This window comes from Danio rerio, chromosome 8 (assembly GCF_049306965.1).
Source record: "Danio rerio strain Tuebingen ecotype United States chromosome 8, GRCz12tu, whole genome shotgun sequence".
Classification (NCBI taxonomy): Eukaryota; Metazoa; Chordata; class Actinopteri; order Cypriniformes; family Danionidae; genus Danio; species Danio rerio.
The window spans coordinates 55,665,414-55,678,008 of NC_133183.1; the positions used below are offsets into that span (position 1 = coordinate 55,665,414).

The window sequence follows — 12,595 nt, forward strand, 5'->3', positions numbered from 1 at the left end:
ATCTTATAACTTCCACCTCCTCAACTATTGTTAAAGCTGTTGTTGTTTTATTATTAATAATAATATCGAAATTATAATCAGTGTGAATATATTATAGTTATCACGTTTTTCTGCCTACCTCTTGGACTTTTATTACTATTATTATTCATTAATTTTCTTTTCGCCTTAGTCCCTTTAAAAATCCAGGGCGGAATGAACCGCCAACTTATCCAGAAAAAAACTCAACCTCTTGTAAACTCAAAAATAGAAAAGTAGTTCATGTTAACGTGTAAATGAGCTAAATGTGTTAATAAAGCTCTATTGAAACTAACTTAAACCCCAAATGTGACCCTGGTGCAAGTATCATTTTGGCAAAAGCCAAAAATGCATGTAGGTCAAAAGAATTGAATTTTCTCTTATGCCAAAATCATTGTATTGAGTAAGGACCATTAGGATATTTTCTAAATATTACATTGTAAACAAAATTTGCATCGCTAAACACTAGAAAACTTTAAAGGCGAGTTTCTCTATATTTTTTATTTTATTGTAAGCTTGGTAAGCTTAGTTGGTAATAGAAAGTGTAGTTATTCCGATTTAATTCATTCATTAATTTGATTTCAGCAGTCCTTTATTCACCAGGGGTTACCACAGCGGAATGAACCCTCAACCTATTCAGTATATGTTTTACACAGCATATGCCCTTCCAGCCACAACCCAGTACTGGTAAACACCCATACACTCTTACACATACACTATATATATCTATATATATATATATATATATATATATATATATATATATATATATATATATATATATATATATATATATATATATATATATATACTATACTATACGGTGCATGTCTTTGGACTGTGGGGGAAACCCGAGCACCCTAAGGAAACCCTCACTCAGGGAGAACATGCATCTCCAAACAGAAATGCCAACTGACCAAGTCGGGATATCATTAATGTGATGTATAAATCTTAATTACCAAAACCTGCCTTTAATAGTTTCTTGTTTTATAGTACAGGGTAACAAATATGGGACGTTTGTCATGAAAGTAGACGTAGTCGAGTGTAAAGATCGCTAGAGTTGTGTATTGGGACATGGCCATTGTAGCTTGTAGGTAAGGGATAGTCTAAAAATTGGCAGCTACATTTATCTAGTCCTCAAACGAAATTAAACTACAGCTTGTTCTCTTTGTAAAAGCTATTATTTAATTATAGGTAACTAACATTAATCTATTATTTGTCATCAAGGAAGCAAATACATTAAAAAACTAAAATAATAAAGCGAGACTGCAAAAAAAAAAAAAAAAAAAGGGAATTTGACATGACCCCTAGATGAGTGTTCTCGCGAAAGAGGTGTTATCGCGAGACAAGAAGGAGATGTTTTGAGTCTACATGCGTCTGTTTTATGACAACCTGGGTTAGTAAACATTGATGTTTTAATTTAATGTTGTTGTATTAAGTAGTTATTCGTAATAATGCTTTGTCATCTCAGACTATGTAACCTTACGTCATATTTATTTTGCTTTAGGTCATTTTGCGTACAAACACAATGTTACTTTAATGTCGTGTAATAATCAAATGTAGGGGGGGGCATTGTGCTGTACGTTACACTCATAAATAGATTAAATAATTAGATACGTCTTCTGTGGAACTTTGTCATGACATTGCCATGGTTTAATTGTAGTAAATATAATAACAATTATTTCTTGTTGCATAACCCACCATTTTTTTATTTAACTACCACAATGTTACTACAAATGTTGTGGTTAATCTATAGCATTGCATTGATTTGTTTTTACAAGGATTTAACTACAGACACACACACTCACCGGCCACTTTATTAGGTACACCTTACTAGTTGGCTACCAGGTTGGATGCCCTTGTGAACTGCTATAATCCTTCGTGGCATAGATTTATATTAGAAATATTCCTCCGAGATTTTGCTCCATATTGACATGATAGCATCATGCAGTTGCTGCAGATTTGTCAGCTGCACATCCATGATGTGAATCTCCTGTGCCACCACATCCCAAAGGTGCTCTAGTGGATTGAGATCTAATGACTGTGGAGGCCATTTGAGTACAGTGAACATATTGTCATGTTCAAGAGACCAGTCTGAGGTGATTCACGCTTTATGGCATGGTGCGTTATCCTGCCATAAGTATAGTATAGAACTCCATGCCTTCATGTTGTTGAAGCAAAATTCTGACCCTACCATCAGAATAACGCAGCAGAAATCAAGACTCATCAGACCAGGCAACATTTTTCCAATCTTCTATTGTCCCATTTTGGTGAGCCTGTGCGAATTGTAGCCTCAGTTTCCTGTTCTCAGCTGACTGGAGTGGCACCTGGTGTGGTCTTCTGCTGCTGTAGCCCATTCGCCTCAAGGTTGGACGTGTTGTGCGTTCAGAGATGCTTTTCTGCATACCTCTGTTGTAACGAGTGGTTATTTGAGTTACTTTTCAAAACTGAGCTGGTCGGGTTTGGCGATCCTATCCCTCTGCATTTATCAGGTTTTGGTGAGCTTTCCACTTATCAAAAACCTGTTGTTAGAAACCTAGGATTTCAATTCGACAATGATCTGAAATTTAACAAGCAATTAAATACAATTGTTAAATCCAGTTTTTTCCATTTACGACTTGTGGCAAAAGTAAAGTCGTTTCTTTTAATTTTTAATGACCTTGAGGAGGTGATCCATGCTTTTATTTTGGGAAGACTTGACTATTGCAATTCCCTGTATGTGGGTATTAGTCAAAATGCCCTAAATAGATTGCAATTAGTACAAAATGCGGCTGCGAGACTTCTGACAGGGACTCGCAAGTTTGCACACATATCCCCAGTTCTTTCCTTTCTGGGCTGGCTGCCTGTTAGGTCACGGATTGATCTGGCACCATCTTACTTATTAGACCTGCTACATGTATACAATCCTGGTAGGTAACTGAGGTCTTCTGATGAATTTATTCTATCTATACCAAGGTCCCGGTGTAAGCGGAGTGGGGATCGGGCTTTTGCTGTTGTCGCCCCAAAACTCTGGAACGGGCTTCCTTCCCACATCAGACATGCTCCAACTCTACCTGTTTTTAAAAAGCATTTGAAACGCCATCTTTGTTCTCTAGTATTTGAGCCTTTTTAATGTTGAGGGGTTTGCCTTATGTTTTAATTGCTATGTGTGTGATGTAGATTTTATTTTTAGTATTGATTGTGTTCAGCACTTTGGGCAACGTTGTGTTGTACAAAATGTGCTATATAAATAAATAAACTAAATAAATAAATAAACTAAACTGTTGCCTTTCTATCAGCTGGAACAAGTCTGGCCATTCTCCTCTGACTGCTGATGTAAACAAGGCATTTGCGTCCCAGAACTGCCGCTCACTGGACTTTTTCTCTTTTTCGGACCATTCTTTGTAAACTCTAGAGATGGTTGTGTGTGAAAATCCCAGTAAATCAGCAGTTTCTGAAATACTCAGACCAGCCCGTCTGGCATAAACAACCATGCCACATTCAAAGTCACTTAAATCAGCTTTCTTCCTCATTCTGATGCTCGGTTTGAGCTGCAGCAGATCGTCTTGACCATGTCTACATGCCTAAGTGCAGTGAGTTGCTGCCATGTGATCGGCTGATTAGAAATTTGCATTAACCAGCAGTTTTGACAGGTGTACTTAATAAAGTGGCCGGCTAGTGTATTTTTACTGTAATAAAACTGACTCTTCTTGGCAGCCTCTTTATTTGACGATGATATTAATTCCATTCTGTTGTCAAATTAAAGCAGCTCCGCCATGGACTCGCAGTCATCGATTCTGGAGGAGAACTTGGAGAAGATTTTGAGGGGTGAGGGTCTCGAGTTTGATTCAGTCGCTGAACAAGTGGACCCAGTCACACTGAGGAAGAACGTGTGTTATATTGTCGGCGCAGTCATTTTCAATTCAAAGGTAAAGATGGTGTTGTTGTTCTTGCATGTGAGTGTTGTCTATTTACTGGAACAAGACTGTTTGGTAGCAAGGAATGAAACTGAAGGCAGCACAGTCAATGTGGCTTAATTTACAGTATGCCAGTGTTCAAGAATTATTCTCAGTACTTTATTTACATACTGGTCATGTGACCATGATCTAAATATTGAAAGATATTTCAAACCAAGTTAGGTTTGAAAATAGATTAATAATGAACAAAAATGAACAAAAGATTAATGCAATTCTCATTCAGGAATGTTTTGGGATGCACATACAGTATTTGTGTCCTGTTCATATATAATCCACAAGAAAACCTAATATTCTTAAAATTTCAATGGGTTTTGAGGACTTCCTTTTAAAAAAATTCAGGACTTATGGAGTCTTTGTGGTAATGAACTGCAGACGAGACAGCAAAAAAAGCAATTTCTCGTAAAGTGACAGAATATTTAGTTCCTTCCTCCGATCTGAAACCTAAAGTTATTTTGTACAAATAAGAAAAATGGCAAGTGGAATCGGACAGCTGTTCAAATAACAAATTGCAAAAGATCAATCCGAGCATAGAAGACAGATGCTTTAATCATTTTAGTTTTGAAAGCAGCTGAAAGCATGACTAAACTGTATATACTAGATGTCGAATTGCTCACTCTAGGTTGGCTCATTTATTGAAGAGCGATGCACCATCAACATGTAGGCACTGTAAAGCTTTCCTTAACAGAATATAGATTTTGTTAGAATGTGAAGTTTTAAAGACTGCAAGACAAAATCTTTGATGGATGACTTTAAAAATGTCTCCCAGAAAAAAACATGAAATTATTACATATCTGACAGAAAATTTGTCCTGTTTTTAATGTAGAGTTTAATGATTTCTTTTGTGTCATCTACAGATTTCTACAAAAATTTCAGCCAACTTTCAATCTATTTATTTTCTTATGTCAATGCGTGTATTAGGTTTATAAGTTTATCTGAGTCTTTAATAGTGATTTAAGTAATATCATTGCCTAATTTGCAAATATTTAAATAATTTATGGACAAAATAATTTGTAAATATTTTTGTATTTTAGTGGATGCATTATATGACAGACCTGCTGTAGCTTTGTTTACCATACAAGTGCTTCTAATGGGCTGTATGCACAGCTAGAGTTTTAAAGCCAACGATAAACTTCCGGTGAAAGCTTAATGTGACTATTTTCAATTTCACAATGTTGTTTTTACAGCCTCAATGTTGTAATTTAATTACAATACATGAGACTTAAGCATTCATTTAGTTGTTCAAGCGTAAAATGAGAAAGACTGTTTGAAAATGGAAATGGAAATTCCTATGAAAATACTGGGGTAAAATAACTGTCATATTACAAAGACATGGTGGGGGGAAATGGAATTTAATGCAGTGCTTTTAGCCCGATATGAGACCCACTTCATATCGTTTATCTAACAGGCACTGAAGATCGCTGATTTTTAAAGAAATCAGATCTTAAACCTGACAATTTTGTAAGAGAAAAACAGTTCACAGGAAAAACAGGAAGCCCTGCCTGGCTGAAAATTATAATTCAGCATGTAAATAGCACATTTGATTTTGATTGTAAACTTTAATTAAAAATATTTAATAATTATTTAATATAATAAAAAATATAATATAAACTTTTCTTTCTTTCTTTTCTTTTTCTTTACAAAATTGTGCAAATAAATAGCCAAAAAGTCTGCAGAATCTGTCTGGCCTTGGTAATATCGGGCTTTTTTATCTTAATTGATCTTTTCACAAAATAGCCTCAAAGTTGTTGATATACAGTATGTCACAAAAGTAAGTACACGCCTCACAGTTCTGCAAATATTTATTGAAATTTTTTTCATAGGACAACACTGCAGAAATGACACGTTGACACACTAACAAGTAGTCAGTGTAGAGTTTTTATTGACCTTATTCTAAAATGCGGAAGTGCGCCTGTTATCGCGATTGTCTTAGAACTTCCGATTCAGTCACCTATGGGAGAAATGAGTCGGAAAAATAAACGGCAGAAAACGGTCAAACTACTTGCTCTACAAACAAATGTTTGCATGACTATACAGACCAAGTAGAATAATATAACAAGAAAATATCAAATTGCAACATCAAGAAGCGTAACGAGCAGTTTTTAACAGCAAAAAATGAATAGAAGTGAATAAGACCGGAGGTCGCGAGCCAAAAAGAGTCAAATGGCAGCGAATAAGTCGGCGGAGAATAAGGTGAATAGCGGTGTAAATTTATTGGCCTCTCAAAATGCCATTCAACTCTTAGTCATAACCCTAATTCATGATGCCAATTTTACCAACTGACACATATTCTCAACTCTTTCTGATTTGTTTGTTAATTGACCCTTCGCTAAACCCCACCCAAAAACCGCCACCCACCAATCGTGGCTTAGCAACCGTAGCTACGCGCAGGGAATTTTTTTTCACTTTTTAAAACCAAAAACTCTAGGGGAAAATGCCAGCGTGGATCAAGCTCTGTGAGGGGTGCTAAAGAAGTGGAGTTAAGTTGGTTTTTGTTTTGATATTCCTGACACATTCAGTGATAGACCGACGACAATCACTCACACACCTCTTACCCTAAACAGATTTAAACTGTGTTTCCAGCATAAATACAAAGCAGATTATGTTTCACAGCTGTCTTTTTTTTCCGCTCGATATTATGAGCACTCTGTTTAAGCCCTCGCCATAGTAGGCATACCAATGAGTTATATTCATGAGTTATTGATCCGGAAAATACAAATCTGATGCTAACTTTACTGAACGTCATATTTCCATCTATTTCAAGCTACGAATATTTCAAATTACAAATCAACAGAACAAAACAGATATAATCACAAACTGGGCACTTGCGATCAATATACTTCACCAGCAGCTGTTCTTCATTAATTTATAAAGAGCACACAAACACACCCTGCTGAAAAATCCAGCTTAAACCAGCCTAGGCTGGTTGGCTGGTTTTAGCTGGTTGACCAGACTGGTTTTAGAGGGGTTTTGGCCATTTCCAGGCTGGTTTCCAGCTATTTCCAGCTTGGTCTTAGCTGGTCAGGCTGGAAAATGACCAGCCAAATCCAGCTAAAACCAGCTTGACTAGCCTGGTTTAAGCTGGATATAGCTGGTTTTGGCTGGACTCCCAGCTTGGCTAGGCTGGTCAAGCTGGTTTTAGCTGGTCATCTCCCAGCTTGGCCAGCTAAGACCAGGCTGGAAATGGCTGGAAACCAGCCTGGAAATGGCCGAAACCCCTCTAAAACCAGCCTGGTCGACCAGCTAAAACCAGCCAACCAGCCTAGGCTGGTTTAAGCTGGATTTTTCAACAGGGCACTGACAGTTATAGGTAACTTACTTTACATTTTTATGGGTCAATGATGCTAATATTCTTGACAAATCCATCAATTTCCCCTTTCTGGCTGCTCTTTCTATTAATGAATTATGTAAAGCTTAGCGAAGGGTCAATTACTTGTATAAATTAAAACGCTGCCCACTTGTGTATATATAATCCATTTGTGTATTTATTTCATCTGTGTTCTTCATTTTACTAGCCGTGATGCTCATCAGCCTCTCAAGACATCATCTGTGTTTGCTTGTGTTGTACAGGAGGAAGTGTTGATGGTACAGGAGGCAAAGAGAGAGTGTTACGGCAGATGGTACCTCCCTGCGGGTCGCATGGAGGAGTGTGAAAGCATTCTAGAGGCACTGCAGAGGGAGGTCAGAGAGGAGGCGGGAATCGACTGTCAGCCAATCACACTGCTGCTGGTGCAAGAGCAAGGGCCCAGATGGGTTCGCTTCATCTTCCTTGCTGAGGAAACAGGTTAGATTGAATGGTTGATTGTGGAGTTGCACACTATTGCTGTGTCCCAAATCGAATACTTAAACTACGCCCTAAAAGTATGTACTTTTTTGTGAAGGAAAAGTATATACTTTTGAGTGTGTAACAGAAGAGTATGCAAGCTTCGGGGCATACTACTTCCTCGTTAACAGATCGTTGTGCTGCTTAGTTATGAGCCCTGTCAATCATCCACACATCATCCATATTTCTGTCATATTTAATTGCCTACCTTATTGGAGAAGCAGCAGCAGGATAATCTGCCATTCACGAGTCTTTCATGCTGAGAAATCTCCTCAGGTCTTTGGGTAATTATGCATTCAGAAGATATGTCCAAACATATCTTGATATAAGTTCACATTGTTGTTGTTGCAGATGAAATAACACAAAAAACACAATTTAAATATTTTCCAGTTGGCTAGACATTGATTACCAGTCATACAAACATCTTTACCGAAGCCTCTCTACTTGACAGTTGGTCTCGCCCGTCCCTCATGTTTGTAGTTTGTTTACACTTTTCACTCGGGTTTTGTATTTCTAAACGATTTTATATCCAACGCGCAATGTACTATAGGCAGAATCAGAGGTTAGAATATGGATGCTTCAACACTTAAATTTTTACCGGAAATAGTAAACCATCAGGGAATCTTTGGCATACTTATTTCAACATACTACAACATGGGACATACTAATTCTATTTTCAAATACTATTTAGGACGGATAGTATTCGGATTGGGAGGCAGAAATTATTTCGAAATTAAAGTTGATGTCGCAAAATGGCTTAAAAATACTTAATATTGACATTTTCCCATAGTGATTTGCAGCCCTAATTCGTTTACAATGGGTTTTATTGTTGTTTACAATTAATGTTGTTTACAATGGGTTGTTTAAATGCACAGTATGTCATTTTCGCCACTAGAGGGTGTGTATTCACAACAAACAAAATCATAGTTTGATGATGCCGTGTAGTGGCACCTCATGTAGTTAGCACATGGTGTCAAACTGCAGTCACACTTCACTTTTAGCCAGAAGACTGGAAACGCAAGCCCTTGTTACTAGTTTCACATGTCACTAGCCGCATTTCCACTGTCGGGCCAGGGCTTTTATCGAGCCAGGCCAATCGCCCGGGAGGTTGAGTAGTGAGGCCGAAATCACATGGCGTTTCCACTGTCGGGCTAGTACTAAAACAAACAAATGACACGTTACAGTACAGCATAACATTATATGTCTATACACACAGGCCTGTGTGTTCTTATTCATCATATACACGTACTCGCCGACAGACCGTTGGCTTCGAACTTCGAGCGGTCTTGCCACTAACGGAGGAACCCAGCGCAGTGAGTGCACCCATCCAAAATATAAAACCACAGAAATTCTCTGTTAATAACTCGGTATGAAGTGTATTTTATAACATCCTCGTTTTGATAGACGTCGTCAAACATTCAGCCCAAATGCTCCGGAGAGACCTAAAACATATTCATTTTTCCCTATAGGCTATATGACACTTAATAGGTGATTCCCCTTCATTTAAGGAAGTTGCACATTATTCTGTGATCTTAAATAAAGGAAAGTGTTAAGCATTTCAGCACATAAGAGCAAGTAATAAAATATAGGCTATATTTTGTTGCGCTCAACAGCTTTTCCCTAATAAAACTCTTCATGTATTTAAAATTTCATTTTTAAATTGTAGCACGATGCGTTTGTAAAGCGGTGTTGCGCAGGACTGGATGAAAGAAAAGACGGTAGCCTCGTTTCTGCTTTCATTCACCCAAAAATGCTCTGTTTGCACGATTTGATTAATATCATCGTATCCAAATACTTTTTAAATAATATTTTAAACCTCCTCCGGTGTTTATTGTTTTTAGAAAATATCTAAAATATTTTTTTCAGAGAGGCCTTTGTAAAATTAAAGTTATATATAGCTTAAAAAAGGGTTAATTTATGTATTGTATCTACCTACATTGTTCTAGCTTTTGTTTGTTTAATATTGTTTTATTTATTAAATGCGATTTTTACGTATTTGATTTTTGTAATTCTTTAAATTATTTCAATATAGCTTAGGCTATTTTATCTAGATATGACACTATTGTTTCAAGTCTACAAAAGTGGACACGTAATTTGTAAAGTTTTATGTCTTCTGTTGTATTCATATTGTGTATTATCTCCAAAATAAATAACAATAAGAAAGAAACGCAGCCGCTCGCGGCATCAACAGAGCTGTAAGCAAGCACTCTTTTGCTCGGTCTCACACTCGCCTACAGGCATAACGCACACGTATAACGCACAAACACACCTTTTAAACTTGACAAAAACTCTCGACAACCTTTACTGGCTGCTGTGTCTTTAACATGGTGTAAAGATTATTATCTTGAAACATCAATTTCACATCAATCAGATGTTAAAATGTATATGGGGGCCATGTAAGTTTGGTCTAACTTTACCCATTTTTAAAATACATTTGAACTATTTTTGAGTAAAGAAAAAATTCTATCAATCAGGTTAGTCAAGAAAAAGCACAGCCATAAAGCGAAATGCTTCAAGGGTTTAGAAAAACATTGCAGTCGCGACACATCAACATATTTGGCCCAGTTCAGGCCCAGTTATGGGTTATTAACTTGGCTGACACTTGGCCCAAATATGGTCCATGTTTGCCTCTTGTATGGAAGCCAGACTTGGTCCAGTCATGTTCACTGCGGCAAGTGGGCCAAGCAAATGCGGATGGTGTGGGCCAGAGAATGCTATGGGGGAAGTCATCAAAATATATAACAATGTTCTAGTGTTTTTCTGGATGTTTAAATAAAATAATCTTGCACACCGTGCCTTCAAAATATGTAACCTACATCAAGTTTTACGTTGTTCTCTCCAAAAATGATTAAATATTTGAAGATTCTCCAAATAACACACTGATTTAGCAAACATCTACTATATTTATAAGTATAACCATTTGTTTTTGGTCATTGTGCCACTAGGGGGCTCTCTAAAGACAACTGCAGAAGCGGACGATGAATCTCTGCAAGCTCATTGGTGGGATCGCAAGTCTCCACTTCCCCTTCGTGCACATGACATACTGTCCCTCATCGACGCTGGACTCAAATATCGCCGAAATCCCTGGTTCCCAGTCACACAACCTGTTGACTTCCCCTGCCATGTTGTCTGCCAAAGACTTTTCCTCACATTCATCTCCAGCAGAGCTGATGCTCATGACCGCCTGTGGCTGCTTATGAGCAATAATAACACCAGTCATCATCCTCGTCTTCCTATTGTTGTATCTTTCAGAACATACATCTCGAAGGCTGTAAGCAAACTGATTGAGGACTGCATGCCTTCGTCGTACATAAGCGTTCATATACGTGGCATTTTGGGAGTGCAGCACAATGGGAGAATTCCAGGCAAAACTGATGGGATCTGCTTCAACACGCTTGTGCTACTGGAAAACACAGAGGAAGGCGCTGAAATTGGCAGCCCGCCATCATTAGAAAGTGACTGTTACAGATGGCAAGAAGTGACCAATCAGGGTCTAAAAGCAAAGATAATAGAGAGGATTAAAGATAGGTCTGTTCTGCCGTTTCAAAGTCTATAGTTTAACGCGCTGCAGATCTGCGTGGAACCTGGATCTTCTCCATGAGCACTGCTGCTTTGACTCCATATGGATTGTTAAATGCATTATACAGGGTGGGCCATTATGTGGAAACACCTTAATAAAATGGGAATAGTAGGTGATATTAACATCCTGTTTGTGTCTTATTAGGATATGTGGGGGGGGGGCAAACTTTTCAAGATGGGTGGTGACCATTTTGAAGTCGGCCATCTTGGATTCAACTTTTGTTTTTTTTCAATAGGAAGAGGGTCATTTGACACATTAAACTTATTGGGAATTTCACAAGAAAAACAATGGTGTGCTTAGTTTTAACGTAACTTAATTCTTTCATGAGTTATTTACAAGTTTCTGACCACTTATAAAAATGTGTTCAATGTGCTGCCCATTGTGTCGGATTGTCAAAGCAACCCTCTTCACTTACTCTTCACACACTGATAGCAACACTGCAGGAGAAATGCCAGCACAGGCTTCCAGTAGCCGTAGTTTCAGGTGCTGCACATCTTGTATCTTCACACCATAGACCAGGGCTATTCAATTAGTTTGTCATGGGGGCCGGTTCATGAAAAGCATCCCAAGCGAAGGGCCGGAGAGATATGTCTTGCTAGATGCGTGATAGACACAATTGCATATGAGCCCATATGCTGTATTTGTGCTCGTAAAAACACTTACGTTGGCTGTTTCTACATTAAAATGGGAATATATTGTATTTTAAAACAACAAAATATCACTGCATTGTCCAACTGACTTTTTATTTTTATTTTCAAGCTTTATATTAGGTAAGTACCTTTTAAGATTAACTATTGTTGGCATCATGCATACATAATCATGTTAATAATAAATCGTCTAACATATATTTTGTTTACACTGCACTGAAAGGCACGCACAACTCTCACCGTGAGATGTTTTCTACTGCGTGCGCCCAGACAGCCGCAAGCGCGTTGCTCCGCTTGTGCGCGCATAATGTCATACTGTAGCAATAATAAACTTGCAAGCGGAAAAGAGGTGATATGGGAACGGCCGCTGCTATAGCTAGTTAATCCGGTTTGCGTGCGTATTAGCCTCGTGTACATAGCCTACTTGGAACTTTAAACTAGCGCACAGGTGACAACTTGTCAGAACTTTTCCGTGCACGGAAATGTGGCTTAGAGAAGCTTCATTAACTGTGACGAATTAAAGCGCAGTTAATAGTGAAACCAGCTAATCGTTGCATCCCTATTAATGATACCAGTG

The 12,595-nt window shown here is 37.9% G+C and overlaps 2 protein-coding genes across 3 annotated transcripts in view; one reads left to right on the top strand and one right to left on the bottom strand.

The window, feature by feature from the left end:
- The first annotated feature begins 1,359 nt into the window (after nucleotides 1-1,359).
- On the top strand, nucleotides 1,360-11,493 carry nudt18 (nudix (nucleoside diphosphate linked moiety X)-type motif 18). Of its 2 annotated transcripts, none has more exons than XM_005172467.4 (4): nucleotides 1,360-1,411; nucleotides 3,761-3,923; nucleotides 7,539-7,752; nucleotides 10,737-11,493. In XM_005172467.4, the coding sequence occupies exons 2-4, from the start codon at nucleotides 3,771-3,773 to the stop codon at nucleotides 11,345-11,347; spliced, it is 978 nt and encodes a 325-aa protein (XP_005172524.1). In that variant the 5' UTR covers nucleotides 1,360-1,411; nucleotides 3,761-3,770; the 3' UTR covers nucleotides 11,348-11,493.
- The window catches only part of fhip2b (FHF complex subunit HOOK interacting protein 2B), a 56,593-nt gene continuing 51,660 nt past the window's right edge, over nucleotides 7,663-12,595 (bottom strand). The window contains exon 18 of the mRNA XM_021478316.2: nucleotides 7,663-7,740. The gene's annotated coding sequence lies outside the window, so the exon portion shown is untranslated. The remainder of the gene's footprint in view (nucleotides 7,741-12,595) is intronic.